At 46.4% G+C, this 17,517-nt stretch overlaps 1 protein-coding gene across 2 annotated transcripts in view; it reads left to right on the forward strand.

Moving 5' to 3' along the window:
• Positions 1-3,522: 3,522 nt before the first annotated feature.
• LOC142580022 (luciferin 4-monooxygenase-like) overlaps positions 3,523-17,517 on the forward strand; it is a 140,977-nt gene continuing 126,982 nt past the window's right edge. Inside the window, exon 1 of one of the 2 annotated variants that reach the window (XM_075690749.1) lies at positions 3,523-4,155. In XM_075690749.1, coding sequence (XP_075546864.1) covers positions 4,033-4,155 — 123 coding nt within the window. In that variant the 5' untranslated portion in view covers positions 3,523-4,032. The remainder of the gene's footprint in view (positions 4,156-17,517) is intronic. The other variant, XM_075690748.1, reaches the window with a different exon arrangement.

Consider the following 17,517-nt stretch of genomic DNA (forward strand, 5'->3'; position numbering starts at 1 on the left):
ATTGAAACAGTCGAGACCTATATCCAAGGCACGGGGCTTCGCTGCTCCCCTGCGAAGTCCGAACTCCTTCTCTACAGGCGTACTCTCCGTGGCCGCCGTCCAAAATACTCCACCGCTAAACGCCATTACGAAGACATTGCGCTTCATCTCACGGATGGCAGCCCCATACCCCTCGTCACCAATATCCGTGTGCTCGGCTTGCTCATAGAGGCGAACGGAGCGAATGGCATGGCCCTCGCCAAAATCAAGATGAATACAGCCAACACCATGAGACTTCTGAAGCGGGTCTCCAACCGCCGTGGGGGTATGAAAGAGGAGAATCTGCTCCGATTAATCCAGTCATTCGTAATTTGCCACATCACCTACGTTGCTGCGTATCTAAACTGGTACAAGGCTGAACAAACCAAGCTCAACATCCTCCTACGCGGTGTCTATAAACAAGCCCTCGGCCTCCCCAGTTGCACCAGCACTGACCTCCTCCTTCAACTAGGCGTCCATAACACACTGGACGAGCTCATCGAGGCCCAACGTCGCTCTCAGCTGGAGAGACTCACTCTCACAGCTACGGGTCGCCATATCCTCACTTCGCACGGTATCACCTACCACCATCAACACGGCCATAAGCACCAGATCCCCTCTACCATACGAGCTTGGATTCACGCCGATCCTATCCCCAGAAACATGCACCCCGAATACAACCACGCACGTCGCACAGCACGTGCCACGGTTCTCACCAAATCCCTTACTCGCCACGACGGTGTGAGTTTCGTCGACGCCGCCGAATATTCCCACGGTACCCGCTTTGCAGCCGTCACCACGCGTGAAGGCTCTCTCCACCATGCTATCAGCCTAGTAACCCCACACGCTGAGGAAGCTGAAGAAGTGGCCATCGCGCTAGCCACACTAGACCCAACATGCCATACCATCGTCTCTGACTCCCGCTCCGCAGTTAATAACTGTATCAACGGCCGTATTTCACACCAAGTCTTGCGCATCTTGCAACAAGCGCCCCGCTCAACCGACCATCAGGTTACACTCGTCTGGTTCCCGGCTCACGTAGGCACCGTCCACCCGCACCTCCCCAACCTCAACGAGGTTACCCACTCCCTAGCGCGAGGCCTAGTTAACCGCGCGGGAGAAGGGGAGGCTGCCCCCACCGGTAGGGATCGCCTGACACGCTACAATGATCTTGTGAAGTCCTTCTACTTAGAGCGTAGAACCTTCCCCGGCCCACACAACAAACTATCCCGAGCGCCGGCTACAACTTTCCGCCTTCTACAAACCAATACTTACCCCTCGTTACAACTTTATAACAAGATCTACCCAGACATTTATCCCAATCCCACGTGCCATATCTGCAAGACACAGCCAGCCACACTTCCACACATGCTTTGGGACTGTACACACCAATACCCCGACACTAACCCCACGACCCTCTCGTCGAGATGGCACGCTGCCCTGCGTAGCCCCAACCTTGACGACCAACTCTGGGCGACCCAGCAGGCCTGCGAGGCGGCGAAGAGGCAACACCTCGACGTCCCCACGTGGGAGGCCTAGGCCCAGCCACCATCTCTTGCTGGTTTCAATAAAGTTTATTCAGTCAGTCAAGTATTCACGACATAATGCCTAAATAGACGCCTGAAATAACTACAAGAACCAACGCTGCACATAGTTATTAAAGGGAAAATCAGACATCCACCGAACCGTAGCTCGAAAGAAAGAAAAGCTTCGCAGTTGAGGAAAAATTCGTACTGGTCCGGGACTCGAACCCGGGACCACCGCCTTTCTGGGGCAGCCGCTCTACCATCTGAGCTAGCCAGGCGGCTATCGAATGGCAGGCGAAGTCGAATTTATCCATAACTCAGAAGCAAAGGCAAGACTGACGTAATAGTTCTGCGGAAACCCGCAAGGTGGAGAGCAGTAATTAATACAGGAAAAACCAGACATCCACCCGAACGTAGCTAAGTGCTACAAAGGGAACCCACACAGGTTCCTCGAAAGAAAAGCTTCGCAGTTGAGGAAAAATTCCGGAGGTGCACATAGTTGCGTGGCACAGGTAAGATAGGAATCCGACTGTTCCCGCCACTTTTCGTCATTTACGGAACGCTATAATTCCGAGTAATTGCATCTCTGGCGAGTGCTTCGTAATTGATAATTAATTACCTAACAACCTAACAATAGCCAGCAAAAATGAACTCACCAATTAGCGTACAACAGGTTCACAGAAGGCGGATAAGTGTCATATTATTAGTGACAAGAGCATCGAGTGACACTCTTGTTTCTTTCGTAGCACTTCCGGTTCACCTCCTGAGACGACCAGGGAGGAAATTTAAAATAAACAAAAAGAAACAGAAAATTATGGTAGGGTATAGCATTCAGGGTTTTGATGATATATATGATATAAAAGCACAAGTGTAGTTACAAGTTGAGTAACTGATGTGTGTGGAATAATTATAATTAATTAGAAATCACTGAGATGACCGGGGACAGGATTCAAGATAAATCAGAAAGACATAGTACAGTACAAGTTTCGTGGGTTTCACTATATATGTATCAGTGCGTAAGTTTAGTCACAAGTTGAGTTACTGAACTATCTGGAATAATTTCAATTAATTAGAAAGCACTGATTACCACACATCAAAGCACCATATCTCTAGTATACTGAAAACGTGCTCTAACTGAAGCACTGCGCTGGGAGGCCTATATGGCGCCCATGAGCAAAATTCGTAATACGAAGGGGTCGGGTACTTGCGCGCACGATATATGCGTCTTCTACAAATGGAAAAGAGCACCGCGCTCTTTTTCGGGCAAAATGCGCGAAAACAACGCGGACACACACAGAAGGACACTCACACGAGGCGTGCAACAGCAGTAAAGTGCGACTTCCAACAAGTCTATTGACTTCATGTACTTCTTGTAACTATACGCACGATTCGATCATTAAATGTCTGCGTTAAATTTTGGTGTGTCATCATTTTCGCGCCTTTCGTCTGAAGTTGCCAAGCCAACAAGCTCATACTTTTATCCTAAAGTTTTGTGGAACATCTATGCGAAAGAAAGCAAAAAAAAAAGGACTTGCGTGCACGTTGTTGCCGATTTCCAATATAAGAAGCTCATGGATATTCTCACCAACGGTTCCATAAGCGAACGCAATGATGCCTGTATATAGTTCCGCGTATTAGCGTCATTTGTGACTGCGTACACGATGCGGCCCCGTTTCTTCATTTTTTTTTCAGCAGCGCAAGAGTCACTGTGGGGCGGCAGTCAGTCGTACCCTACCATAAACGCACAAGACACTTTATCCACTCGTTACGGCAATATAAGGCAATAGGGCCATGGCCATCATCGCAAGAGAGAAATCGACAAGGGTGAAAGCAGCAAGGTGAGAGGCACAAGTGAACAGCGGTTATCAGTTACGATATCGTAAAGGATAGACACTCATGAAGAACCTTATCTTTGGGCGAGGCCTCGCGAACGCCCAACGTCATGCCTCGTTTTATGAAGCGTTCCTAGACGGGAAGGTCTTCTATTGTGCAGAGCTCCGCCTCTTGAGTGAAAAAGAAGCTACGATTTTAAAGAATTGGGGTGGAATGTCAATAAACTGCATTCATTACTTCTGTCGAGAGGCAGATCCGAAGCCAGCCGTACTGCTGACGGGAGCTGGAGTTTCGAGTGGACGGAAGTTCTAGAATTATCTTACATTAGCCGTGTGTGGGCGAAAGCTTTCCGTGATAACGTCGCGGCTCAGCTTTTACCCTGTTCACGTTATCTGAGCAGGAAAGCCTGTTTTGCCAACAGCCCCGCTTCGTTCCGATCCTCCCGTTCACATACTCTGCTTCTCGCGTTGCACGCTTTGTGGCTGAGCGTGTTTTTGCGAGCATCGTGACAGTATATCGCAGTGGTGGTGGTAGAAAAGCGCACACCGTTCTCAAAGCATTGTTATTGAGCACACAATTCCTACCTGTTTCACGTATAACAAATGTTTGGGCAGTAATCTGAACATTTGTCCTTCAGCTGAAGATCACATTCGCAATGAAAGCTAGGATTGAGGATGGCATTATCTATTCCCCGTTTCCTGACGTGGAACTTCCTTACTGCTCCTTCTATGAAGCCGTCGAGAGGGCACTTCTCGTTGATTCGGACAAGCCTATCCTGGTGAGTACAATGTTCATAGTGAACTTTTTGTAGGGCAGTAGATTTCTATATGTGTTGCCCACATTTTAGTATTTACCATTATGTCCAGGAACGAAAAAGACGCACTTTATTATTGCGCGAAACTGCGAAAAGTAAACCATTTAATCCAGGATGACTTTGCTTACAATTTCGGTTGAAAACTATCTGGATAATTGTTTCTTACTGTTAAGATAGCTCATGCTTCAAGAATATATGTTGCAATAGCACAAAAAGCAAAGAACATCATAAAGCGGTGGAATTCTCAAAAGGTATTCAGAGATGAGACCGGCGAAAGCGTTTGCCACTGAAGTTCACAGCATCAATGATTTGCTAAAATCAATAAAGCGCCACTTTGGCCAGCTACTATGCATTTTTATGCAGTCTGGTTCTTCGGGTCTTAACGTCAGTTTCTATGCTGATACAAGTATTGATTTTTAGGACTTATGTTAAACATACGCAATTTCAATATAAAACGCGCCATCAACGTTCTGCAGGACTAGGGTACAAAAAATCGACAACTCGAAGCGAACGTGTCCAATAATACGCTATCGCCGTGCGACTCGCTAACCAACTGGCTTGCTCAGACGGTAAAGCGACAGCACCGGAAAGGCGTTGTATAACGTGGCATCTATTATTTTTTCTGAGACTGCAGGGTTTTTATTCTGCACAAACGGCATAGCATTCTTGGTAGCCGTATGAGGGTTTGCATATAGAACAGCAAGCTTGGAATCATAGCATGATGTGTGCGTAGGAGTCGCAGCATAGAATAATGTAAAATAATGGAAGTATATTTCAGAGTACAATAAAACGGCGAGTGTTTATGCTCTTATCGCCTTTTCTAGCTTTCCGAAAGCATGCGCCGTGATCGTAACGCACTCACGTCCCTGCGCATATTAAGGTTTGAGAAGGGAACCAGCTGATGTTTCTTGACCTGAGTATTTTGTCGTGAGCATCATTTCTGGAGGTAGCGCAGCCCCAGGGCAGCAAATCCACTCCTGAGCTTCCTGACAGGCCAATAAAACTGACAAAACGTGGTACTGCGACACTCTGTGTGAGGTCAGCCCTCGCGGGAATAATGAAACCTTGATATACCCCCCCCCCCTACAAACAAATAATAAATAAATAAATATGGACCGGCTGCGAGAGTTTAGTGATCCAGCCTACCAGATGACGCAGGTGTGCGAGTTGACAAAGTGAGTGAAAGTGAAGTGGCAGACAAGAAAGAGCGCAACGTTCCAGAGTGTTTTGGCGTGAACGCAGGCTTTTCGGTGGTTGTTCGGGCTCGAAGAATATGCCTGCTGGTTCGGGACGAAAACACGAGGCTACACCCGACAACGATTATGTTTAAGAACAAATGTCAGTTTGTTCCTTCTGCTGTGGGTGCTTTGCATAGAATACCTTTGTCGATTAGCGATACAAATGCAGGAAAGACAAGCCTCTGAATGCGCGTCTTAACGAACGCAAAAGCGCGGTAATATATATCTGTATATGCCACGAACTGTGAGAATCAGTATAGGCGAAGCGTTACTTTGCCTTTGTCAAGAAAACTATTCTTGTTTAGTGAACATATGGAAAAATAGAGCATACGACCAAGGAAAAACGCCTAGCTCAACAACAACATGCGCAACTGATGCATGAAGCCGAAAAGCGAGAACGATGATATCATGGCGGCGGGGCGGCGATGATGGCATGACGACAGCGTGATACTAAATGTAGAATAGAGATGACAGAATGACGGCGACGGAACGACGACGATGGCCTAACGACAGCACGATACCAAAAATAGAATGGGGATGATAGAATGACGGCAATGTCACAACGATGATGGCATGACAACAGCGTGATACCAAATGCAGAATAAGGATGACAGAATGACGGCAATACAAAGACGACGATGGCCTGACGACAGCACGATACCAAAACTAGAATAGGGATGATAGAATGACGGCAATGTCTCAACGACGATGGCACGACGACAATGCGATACCAAAAGTAGAATAGGGATGATAGAAAGATGGCAATGTCGCAACGACGATGGCATGACGACATCGCAATACCAAATGTACAATAGGGAAAACAGAATGACGGCAATGGAACGACGACGATAGCCTGACGACAGCATGATGCCAAAACTAGAATAGGGATAATAGAATGACAGCAATGTCAAAACGACTACGGCATGACGACAATGCGATACCAAAAGTAGAATAGGGATGATAGAATGAAGGCAATGCCACAACGACGATGGCATGACGACAGCGCGATACCGAATGTAGAATAGGGACGACAGAATAACGGGAATGAAACGGCGATGATGGCTCGACGACAATGCGATACCAAAAGTAGAATAGGGATGATAGAAAGATGGCAATGTCGCAACGACGATGGCATGACGACATCGCGATACCAAATGTACAATAGGGAAAACAGAATGACGGCAATGAAGCGACGGCGATAGCCTGACGACAGCATGATACCAAAACTAGAATAGCGATAATAGAATGGCAGCAATGTCACAATGCGATACCAAAAGTAGAATAGGGATGATAGAATGAAGGCAATGCCACAACGACGATGGCATGACAGCGCGATACCGAATGTAGAATAGGGACGACAGAATGACGGGAATGGAACGGCGACGATGGCCTGACAACAGCATGATACCAAAACTAGAATAGGGATGATAGAATGACGGCTATATCAGAATGACGATGGCATGACGACAGCGCGATACCAAAATTAGAATAGAGATGGCAGAATGGCAGCAACGGAACAACGACGATGGCCTGACGACAGCGCGATACCAAACCAAGAATAGGGATGATAGAATGACGGCAATGGAATAAAGACGATGGCATGACGACAGCGCAATACCAAAAGTAGGATAGGGATGACAGAATGACGGCAATGGAACGATGGCATGACGACGTTTGTGCGAATACAACGCAGCGACGACGGTGGCTTGCTCATGTTGGAGCTCACACTCGCGTTTACGTGCATCATCTTCTCATCCTGGGCCGCCTCGGTTAGAAATATACCGGAGGAATGCCTGGAGCATATCCGCTGTTAACCATTCGGGCAGGACAAGAACCTGCCGGTATGATTTAAACCGGATTGTTGCACTAGCCTTCTCATGGCCGAGAAGATCTCTGTTTTTTTTTCTGTGATAATACCGTAACATTGTGCAGACATCGCGATAAAAACACGAGGGAAATCATAAGGGCGTATGGTAGTCAGAATGAAGTAGAGGTCTTTATGAGCTAGCGATGTAGCTACCGCTGAAAGAAAAAAAAAATGTTTCCCCCCAGCCCGAAACTGAACACGGCTCCAGGCCGTTATTTTCAGGTTCCTACAGACGAGATACTACCTCACCCCCAGAGTACTTAGTTGGATAGACCCCAAATTCCCGTAGTCGTGCTCCAAATGTGGTCACGCATGCTGCTCCTTCGATCACATGCTCTGGCTGTGCCTGTAAAACGCAGGCTCCTACCTTCAATACAAGTCCAAGTGAAACACCTTGCTAAAGAGCTCGGATTTCACGAACCAACTACAGGCTGTCCAGAGGGCCCGAGAGGTCGCGGAGAGTCACTGCCTCCTTATACCCTCGTGGGCGGAGCCACCAATATGATTGGGGAGCCTTTGGTTTCCCCTAATCAAGTTCCTCGGGACACTGTAATAAAGCTCATCACTGTCTAGGTGTATTAAAATCCTGAAGCTAGGGTGACTTTTCTGTTTCTGCCGATGCTTTGCGCGTTAGGTAAAGGCCATTACGTTGGGCATCACCCTACGTATAGAACGTCTGAGCTAATGATAGCCAAGTGCTAAAAGATATGGTGCATTATTTGATGATAAGATTTACGATGTTCAATCATCAGTCCTCTCCCTGCACACGGATAATTTTTCTTCGATAGAAATAATATATATTGAACTTGTGATTTCTTTAAATAAGGTAGCATGCGAAAGTGGTCATTGCAATCTCAAATACCTTATTCAGTCGGTTGCACTGTGCCATGTGCTAGATTATTATTTTTCAGTGATTTACTCGCAGCATGCGAAATACGGTAATTGCAGCGTAATTACGCACCCTCGTGCCTGGACACCATCACCTGAAAAGTGAGGCGAAGGAAGTAACTCCGCTCTTTGCCTAACTCGGCAGCGACATAATTAATGCGTAGGCTTTAATCTTAATGCTGTACACGCACCTTCCGATCAACAAAAATTAGAAGGGACAAACACCGAGTGTTTGTCCCGTCGAGTTGGTTGCCGAGTCAGGCTGTAAGAGGAAGCGGGAGTTCTTCGGCCGAAAAGTAACTACGCAGGACATAGCGCGCTGGAAACGACGGAACGAGATGTTTTAGGGCACAATGGCAACTTTCCCATTAGAATTGACGCCTTTAGATAAATACACTGCATTTTTACCACTAGCTAGTCAAGTAAATATTGCATAAAAATAATTCAGGTGGTCTAAGACGGCTAGGACAGACCATCGTGCACCCATTCTCTTTAAAGCTTTCTTTAACATTAGCCGAGGCAGATTGTATAGCCTGCTGTCTCCAATGAAAAAATCAATCGGTACTTAGCGCTGTCTTTTCCTTTCTTTCGTCACGTCCCGTCTTTTCGCGCTGTTGCAAGGATGAACCAAGGCGAAGTCGCCCGCTTTCAATGACACTGCACGTGAATTTTCTTCGCGAACTGCCTTCCCGAACTAGCTATGAAGTTTGTCGGCTCTATGCGCTATCTGCCATGCAGCAAGGCAAGCAGGCGAGTAATAAACGAAAAACATGACAGAATCTCATCGGAAGAAGGAAAGCTAGGCTGGCATCTGTCAACGTCTCCTGTTACGCGAGGCATCTTCAACAGAACAAATGGTGTGCTATGTATTTGTGACTGCTTTTTGTCGCTCGTTGCTGGCCATTTTGTGACATACGGGATCATGGAGCAAAGTAATCTTACAAATTGTACCAACGTGATATGTGTTTCTCACGCATGAGTTTCTTGTTAAAAACGCAGCGCGTACAGCTATGCACTCATGCATTTGGACCATTTCGTTGCCTCAGAGTCTGTTGACATTGCAATATAAGCAATATAAGCAGCTGCTTCCTACCATGCAAAACACTGTAAGAAAATTAATAAAGAGCTCATGCACAAGTTCTTTTTCCAGAAATGAATGCCAGATAAACGCATCTCCTGTTACTTAAGCCAAAGAAGATGCAGAACTAAACTGCCTAATCGCACTTCAATACTTTTGAGAACTACGTTGGCATTGTAATCAATAAAGCGAAAGTTAGAGCGGAGTGAAATAAATACTACATAAATTTTTTTAAAGATCATACATAGCGTTTCTTGCACAGCAAAAATTTTCGGTAGCTTCTAAACCCCATAGAAGTGAGATAATTGAGCACTCAGAAAAGCGCGTGAACGTAGGCTAACGCAAAAACTAATCCGCGATGTACAGCAAGGCTATTGTTTTCGCCAACCCGCTATGACTGTGACGGCTGCGTGTAAAAAGTCATATTAGGACCGAAGCAGAGTGGAACAGGAAGCCGACCCTGCACGCCTACGTGAGAATTACGACATCCCTCGTGCGCTGGCTCATCGCAGCAAACATGCAGAGCAACGTAACAGATGAAAAATAATCACCGCAGAATTACTTGTGAGCGAGTCGGTAATAGCCAGATAAGAAAGTAATGTGCATGAATAGAATGCGCAACGCGTATTATTGTATGAGGGAAGCTTCAGCCCTTTACGAGAGTAGGTGCTTAGGTGAGTTGGTAATTCATGGCAAAACATAGCACAGCGCGTAAGACGAGGTTGGCTGGAAATTACGGACTACGCCGTGCGGGTCGTTCATTCTGTGTGGTCTGCTTTTCTGAAGATTGAAAGTCTTGCCTGGCCTTCTAACACGTCGAAAGCCGCAACACATGCCATAACTCCGCGACACCAAACAGCAAACGTCACACCAATATCCGCATTACGTGCACTCAGTCGTCTTTGTGGCACAGCTTTCGGTAGCAATACGAATTTACGCTATATTACAGGCTTGGTGCGAACCAATAAGGCTATGCGGTTCGGTCATCGCGAAAGATCATAAGCGCCGCGCCGGGAACTAAGAAGTACTTATAAAGACACTGCACGATTTGCATTTATCCGCTAAGAACTTTACACCGAGGTTGGGTCTTCGGTGCGTAATACTTTACGTTCATAAAACATTAAATTCGGTTGTTTTACGTCCCAAAACCTTGATTTGATTAAGAGGCACGCCGTAGTAACTGACTGCGAAGACAGTTTCACCACCTGGACTTCTTTAACGCGCACCCAATGCAGCGCACACGGGCATTTCATTTCACCCTGATCGAAACGCGGCCACCGCGGCCGGGATTCGATCCCGCGACATCGGGCTCAGTAGCGCAATGCCGTAGCTATTACGCTACCAAGGCGGCTTTTGCGTTCTTAATTTCTTAGCAGTCTCGAAATTTCACCAAATATGTTTGATCACGAAAACACAGCCAAACATATTCTGCATTTCCAACGGACATATTGGAATGTAGCGGAGCTTTCGTACAGCAAGCATATCAGTACCACAAATTTGGTCACTGCATTTCTGCGTCTCTGGGTTATATGAAACTCGCGAGCGCCTACTCTCCGCCGCGCCCGTGCTACGCAAAAGTGACAAATCTTATCTTGGCCTGCGTTTCTTAATTTAAATGTGGCAGCGACTTTCTGGCGGACCCTTGTTATGGGTGGTGTGCACCGTACTCGGAAATCACCACTGAAGTGAACACGTACACACGATTGGCCGATTCCTCATTGTAGGTATGCGATAGCATGTAAATCGTATATCATCATGATCACCACGCTCCCATCAACTCCATAAGTCCTGTTTTTCTATTCGCTTGCGTTACCAAGCGACATAACTTCTGTTTGAAATAATATACAAACTTGCAGGCCTATTTCGTGCTGGCGCCCTGTAACGTAAAACTATTCCAATATGTCTATATTCCAATCTCCTGACGTCAACTTTGCGTAATCGCCAACGCAAGCATCGGACCCGCAGCGTTGCCTGAAAAGCCCAATAAAATGCTCTCCTCGTTTATAGGAAGTCACTCTTGTTTCCTTTCAAAACGATTCGCACTGCCTACATTGAGCGGCATTTCTTATCTAATTAGCAGACAAGAGGCGAGGAGCACGCTCAAGTGGAGAGAGTTTCGAAGGGGCCGAGCCAGCGCACTGAAAATAGATAACCGGATGAAGAGGCTGGTGCCGGCGTCTGCGACTGATCCCCTTTCCCTTATTTCGCTTGGAGTGGCTTGTCTAAAATCGCGGCGCGTGCAACGGACTGTTAAAAATGCCGCTGAAACGGATACTAATCAAAGACGAGTTGTCAGAGTGGTGTCGTATACCTGCTGAAAAGGCTCGATAACTTATCCGGCCACGGAAGAAGTTTTGTTACACGCAGATAAACCCATGCTCTCCGGCTCGTGCCAGTAGCCAGTGACTGAGCGATCGGTGACAGCCATCTTCTATGCCTTTCGGACCGCGGCAGTCTCCGGCTATTCAGAAAGAAAATGCGCTTTTGTTAGTCGTATTAATGCATCTTTATCGCGTACACGTCACTTGAGGCAATGGATTTTGGCGGTTTTGTGACGCCAACTGACAGACAGGTGATGTGGGTGCCGCTGACACCTTTTGACCAATAGCAGAGGGTTATTGTCGAAAGGCGGCAAATTAGAAATAATTATTTTTTATTCGGTCGTATCATACATAATCAGTGGGCACAGGTTATATGAGATTGGGAGTTGTCATGGTTTTCGCGACGTCACGGTACAGAGAGGCGATGTGGGAGTGCTCCAAACTGATTTTTGACCAATCGTGGAGCACTGATTGCAGAATTGGAATAGAAAAGTTTGGAATAGCTTTACGTTATAGCACCCCAGCTCTCAAACAGTGAGTTCGCGTTGGCATGACATGTACCGCCCGTTTCCCTTGTAGAGGGCATGTGCCATGTTTTGGAAATCATCATCATAATCAACACACGAACACACTTCTTGGAAGATTCCTCGGTGTGAACATGTGACAAACGTTGAAAATCAACATGGTAATCCACACGGGGACACGCCTCTTGGCCTATACCCCTGTGGGTATGTGTCATAGGGTGGACATCATTATTAAAATCAACATGTGGACACGCTTCTTACCCGATTCTCCGTTGTATGTGCCAGACTATAGAAATCATCATCAAAACAACAAGTCGACACGCTGTTTGGACGTTGTTCTGTTATTATGTGCAATACCGTGGAAATATGATCACCATAATAATCAAGACGTCGACAGGCTTGTTGGCCAATCCACCATTGTGGGTATGGGCGATACAAAAAAATGTGTCACAACCCATATCACACGAATATCGACAGTAATGCGTTGGAATTGAATCTTTAAAGCGACACTACGTATTGCTTCCGTAGAAACGAGGTATGTATTAGGCATGTACTGCAGCGGGACTCCGCCATCTAGTCGGCGCCATCTAGCGTGCTACCGCGAATCGTGCGCGTGGCCAGCGAAATGCACGGCATCTGAGAAATGCGTCACGTAGGAACCGCACTCATCTCCCGCGCTTCTTTCTGGACACGCTGTACCATCTAGCGACACAGCCGTGAAATCCCCGCGTGGCCTGTGTGATGAGAAACGTGGTGCGGTGCGCACCACGTCTCTCATCTCTGAACGCTCAGAACTGTTCCCCGCTTGCCTCACACCCAGCGACACATAATAATCAGTGACCCAAATTTGCGAAATGTTCAATGAAGAGCAACGGATACCCTGTGCATTCAAGGGACAACTCGCTAAAACATCGACGTGAAAGTCGTTGATTGAAAAGCGCCACATATATAGTGCATTTGTGAGGCAGCCTGCTAAATGCGTCGTGTTCCTGTCCTTGAGGAACGTCTGTGACAATATTTCGATTCCACTCGCATGAGGGAAATTTAAGGGATCCTATTTGACCTTCTCGAGCGGCACATTTCTATTCGCATATACCTATTGACACAAGTTGGCACCAAAGGCGGCCATTGAAGAGCGCCGCACACTTGTTGACACTGAACCAGTAACCGAAGCTGGCATCAAAGAGGTTCATTGAAGACTACCATACACCTAGTGGCACATTCCCAGTATTCAAAGTTGACGTCAAAGAGCTTTTTGGGGCAGCGGTGCTAATCAGACCCGCCCCTAGAGTGCGCGATGTCGACATGAAATAGGTTCGTTGAATCGCGGCACGTATGCACCCATTTCCACATTCCAAGTGATCGAAGTTGGACCGACGGTTGCTTTCAAACCGCGTTACTTCAGCATAGCTGCCCGATGTGCTACCCATTCCCCCACTGACTACATGTTGCCTCAAGCAGGCGGGAAAACGCTTAGATACACACATGCATAGATAGCCCCTGGAAAGTGCGAGAATTATCCTAAGAATGCTAAAGCGTTAATAAAGATAATCATCATTACAAACATGCTCCTTGGCTGATTCGCACTTGTAGGTATCTGCCATACTATGGAAATCATCATTGCTATCAATACGTGAGCATACTCCTTGAGCGATCCCCCATTGTGGGTGTGTACCATAGTACGGAAACCATCATCGTAATCAACATGTCATCGGATATATGGCTTACGCAGAAGTTGCGAAAGGCTCATAATTCAGAGCGACATTTAATAGAGGCCGCCTGTGTTTAGAAAGCAGATATAGACACGCCCGCCGTGGTTGCTCAGTGGCTGTGGTGTTAGGCTGCTGAGCGCGAGATCGCGGGATCGAATCCCGCCTGCGGCAGCCGCATTTTGATGGGGGCGACATGGAAAAACACCCGTGTACTTAGATTTAGGTGCAAGTGAAAGAACCCCAAATGGTCGAAATTTGCGGAATCCTCCACTACGGCGTGCCTCACAATCAGAAAATAGTTTCTGCACGTAAAACCCCATAATTTTATTTGAAGCAAAGATAGCCGTGCCAAACGTGCGCACACGCTCCAAAGCAGGAATTTAGCCGTATCTATTTTTTAAGGAACAACGCGGGAAATACAGCTTATTCTCAGCCGCGAAATTAAGTCAGCTTGTAGTTTGAATGTGAAAAGAATTTGAATGAGCTTTGTTGAGACAAGGCAGCCTTGGTGCCTTATCTTACAAGAGCGAACGTTCTCAAGATGGAACTGATTCTCAGGATGACACTAGTTTTGAGATATTAATTCCCGAACTTCGCGGAGAATTGCACTGGCGTTCCAGTTACTTTTGTGCTTTAATGCATAAAACGATGTTTTCTTAGGAACATAACTGGAGCGCCAATGCATTTGTCCGCACTATTTGGGAATTATTATCTCGAAACTCGTGCCATCCTAAGAATTTGTTCCCAGTGGATCCGCCTTGTGAACTCGACGGCTAGAATTTGTAAATTGCAATATGGGTGATGTGTTAATTACTTAAAAACTGAATTAGGGAATTTTTGTTATAGTCGATAATGCATATCAATTTTTTTGTGCAAGTAATGTACGCCTCTTCGTGTAGATTACCTCATAAACTAGAATTGTGCTCTTTGCCTCAGGCAACATTTACAAATTTTCAAAAGAGTTCTCTGGATCACCCTGTTTATTGTGGGCATTTATTGGGCAAATCTTGCTCATCTTTATACTATCGCCATCGTACGTTTGTCTTTCTTCATCGGCTTGGCGTCATCATCATCATCGTATGCCGCGTTGACTCTCCGCCGCGTTACTGGGCTGATTAAGTGTGGTTCTGATAGCTACGTCATAAGCAGTGGTGGTGCTTCTCGGCTTTCCGCAGTCTGACTGCTACGCGTATTTCCTGGAGCTCTGTTCGAGCCGCCTCTAGTGCCCAACGACAGTGAGCACACAATACATCAACACGCAGAAAAGACATACAAGACATTTACCTTTGAAGACATCGCCAATGATCTTTTACAAACTATCTTTATCAGGCAGCGATAAGAGTCACTTGAACTTGTGATGTGTTTTCGAAATGCGCTCTTGTGGAACAGGTGTTTTGCAATCTCATTGCCTTACCATTGTTAGGGTCCTCTACGCACTTTCCGATGGCTATGTAACAGCCTTTCCATGTTTGCACCTGTATTTGTATGTGTATGTCTAACTGCTTTCCGCCAACGTGGGTCGCTGAGTAGTCCGTGGTCGAGTGGTTAGAGCATCGGGCTGCTCTGCTGAACGAACAGATTTGTAAACCAACTGCCGGACCTACTGGATTCACTGACTGAGTGGCAATGTGTACATACAGGCCTCTCTTCAACGAAGCTCTGTCACGCCAGCATGGGTGGCAATGGAAGCGGGACTGGGTAGGCAGCGAAGAAACTTTTTGACGCCGAATTGGAGTACTGGGTATGTCCCATTCGGTCTGCGCTGCGCTGGTCTTTAACGAACCTTCTTGTTGCTAACTTCCGTAACTGGGCACGTCCCAGCAGCTTTGTGCTGCTCATTACTGAATGTCTTTTACGCCATCTTGGACAACTAGGTATATGCCACTGAGAATGTGCCGCTTTAGTATCAGGAAAAAGATCCTTGAAATTTGCGCATTGTTTGGCGGACACGAGCCCATGTCGCAAGGGCTCCTCAAGGGCAGCTACGCCATGCATTACCAGGCTGCGCCACAATTACAGTTGGTATGTGCTGCTTTTAAGGGAACATCTCACCAATTTGCGTCACTGAGTCTGTACCACTGACTGTGCGTCAGGCGAGGGAACGTCATGCGTCTTCTCTCGGAGGCCATGCGTGAACTTGTTGGCAGCGTCAAAAGATGGCGGAGTGCGTCCAGAAAGAAGCGCGAGAGAGGATCCCGGTTCCTGAATGACGTGTTTCTCAGCGTTCGCGCGTACCAGCGCGCCATACGTTTTGGAGGCCACGCGTGGACTTCGCGGCGAAAGCATTGGATGGCGCCGAGTGTTCTTAAGGAAGCGCGAAAGTTGACTCCTGCCGCAGTACACGCCTCATGCATAACTAGTTTTGACGGTGGCAATATATTCTGTTGAAATATTGATTCAATGCTTACGCACTGCCGTCGACTATCATAGTGAAATGGGTTGTGCTGCAATTCTTTTGGCATTGAAGCTCCTCCGCACAGTCAAAATATCGTGTAAAATTTTGGTTGTTCCCTCGTTTAGGTTTTCCGTACTTCTAGGAGTTTCGTCGCATGCGTATTCTTGGCATCTAAAATGTTTTTCTTTTTTTTTCGTTCCTCAGCACTTGAATTTCTGTATTTCTTTTTGCGTGAATGGTGATAACTTCTGTAAGACTGAATATTCTTTTAACAATGCCTCCACTTTGACGACAGGGTAAATTGCGCAATGAACTAGGGCCATTACAGAACGCTCATAACATATTTGTTACAATACTTCACCTGTGACTTAATGGTCTAAAATGTGAGAATGTTTTGTGGTATGGGGATTTGGTTTCAGACGCTTCGCACTTCTCACACCTCAAGCATCCTGTTTGATTTATGAACTTGCCTACTCAATTAAGTTCCAAATAGTTTTTTTGTTGCGCTGCAGTAGACGCTTGTGACTATTGGCAGTAAAGCCATATTTGGGGTCTTCTTCATGTATATAGATATTACGCAGCTGCAACGCACATCTTGAAATATAGGTGAAGCGAAACTTGCGTGCAGCCCTTTTTCAAATGTTATAAATTTTTCCATATCATTCCTGTTCCTTCGGCATAAAGGGAACCGGCTCACGTGCGTGTGCTCTCACGTATCCTTGCTACGCCATGTGACACGCGCGGCGATTGTCTCAAATAGCTAGTTAGAGTTAGCATGATAAAAGCATGCTTGCCATTGTAAGCTTAATGAGTGGAGCATCGGGCTTATATTTCGGCTTCTGTACTGGAGAACCATCGGACACATGATCCAATTTTTTTTAAGTATGAGTATTTCGGAAAGATATCAGCAGAAACTAGCAAGCATGGCCACGAAAGACTTCTGGTGTTCGGAAAAAAAAGCTTCAGTTTAAGATAACAGACGGACGTCTTCCTTTCTGTACAACATTTCAGATGCCTTTAAAAGTGTTGTTTATAAGGCATTGTACAAATCGTTGAAATATCCTAGCTATAAACGTGTTTCGGAAAATTGACGAAATACCGTAATTTCTGGCCGCTTTTAAATACGCAGCATAAGCTTCCCTTCAGTTTGCATGCAAGATGGGATAACAACTTCAACGATACTTCAGAACTACAACGACTATCATGAGCAGGTATTGGGAACATTGAACTACTGAAAGAGGATCGCTCTCTAGTGCTTAGAAACACAGTGACACAAAACAACAGTAGACAAATTTGAATGTAC

This window comes from Dermacentor variabilis, chromosome 4 (assembly GCF_050947875.1).
Source record: "Dermacentor variabilis isolate Ectoservices chromosome 4, ASM5094787v1, whole genome shotgun sequence".
NCBI classification, from domain to species: Eukaryota; Metazoa; Arthropoda; class Arachnida; order Ixodida; family Ixodidae; genus Dermacentor; species Dermacentor variabilis.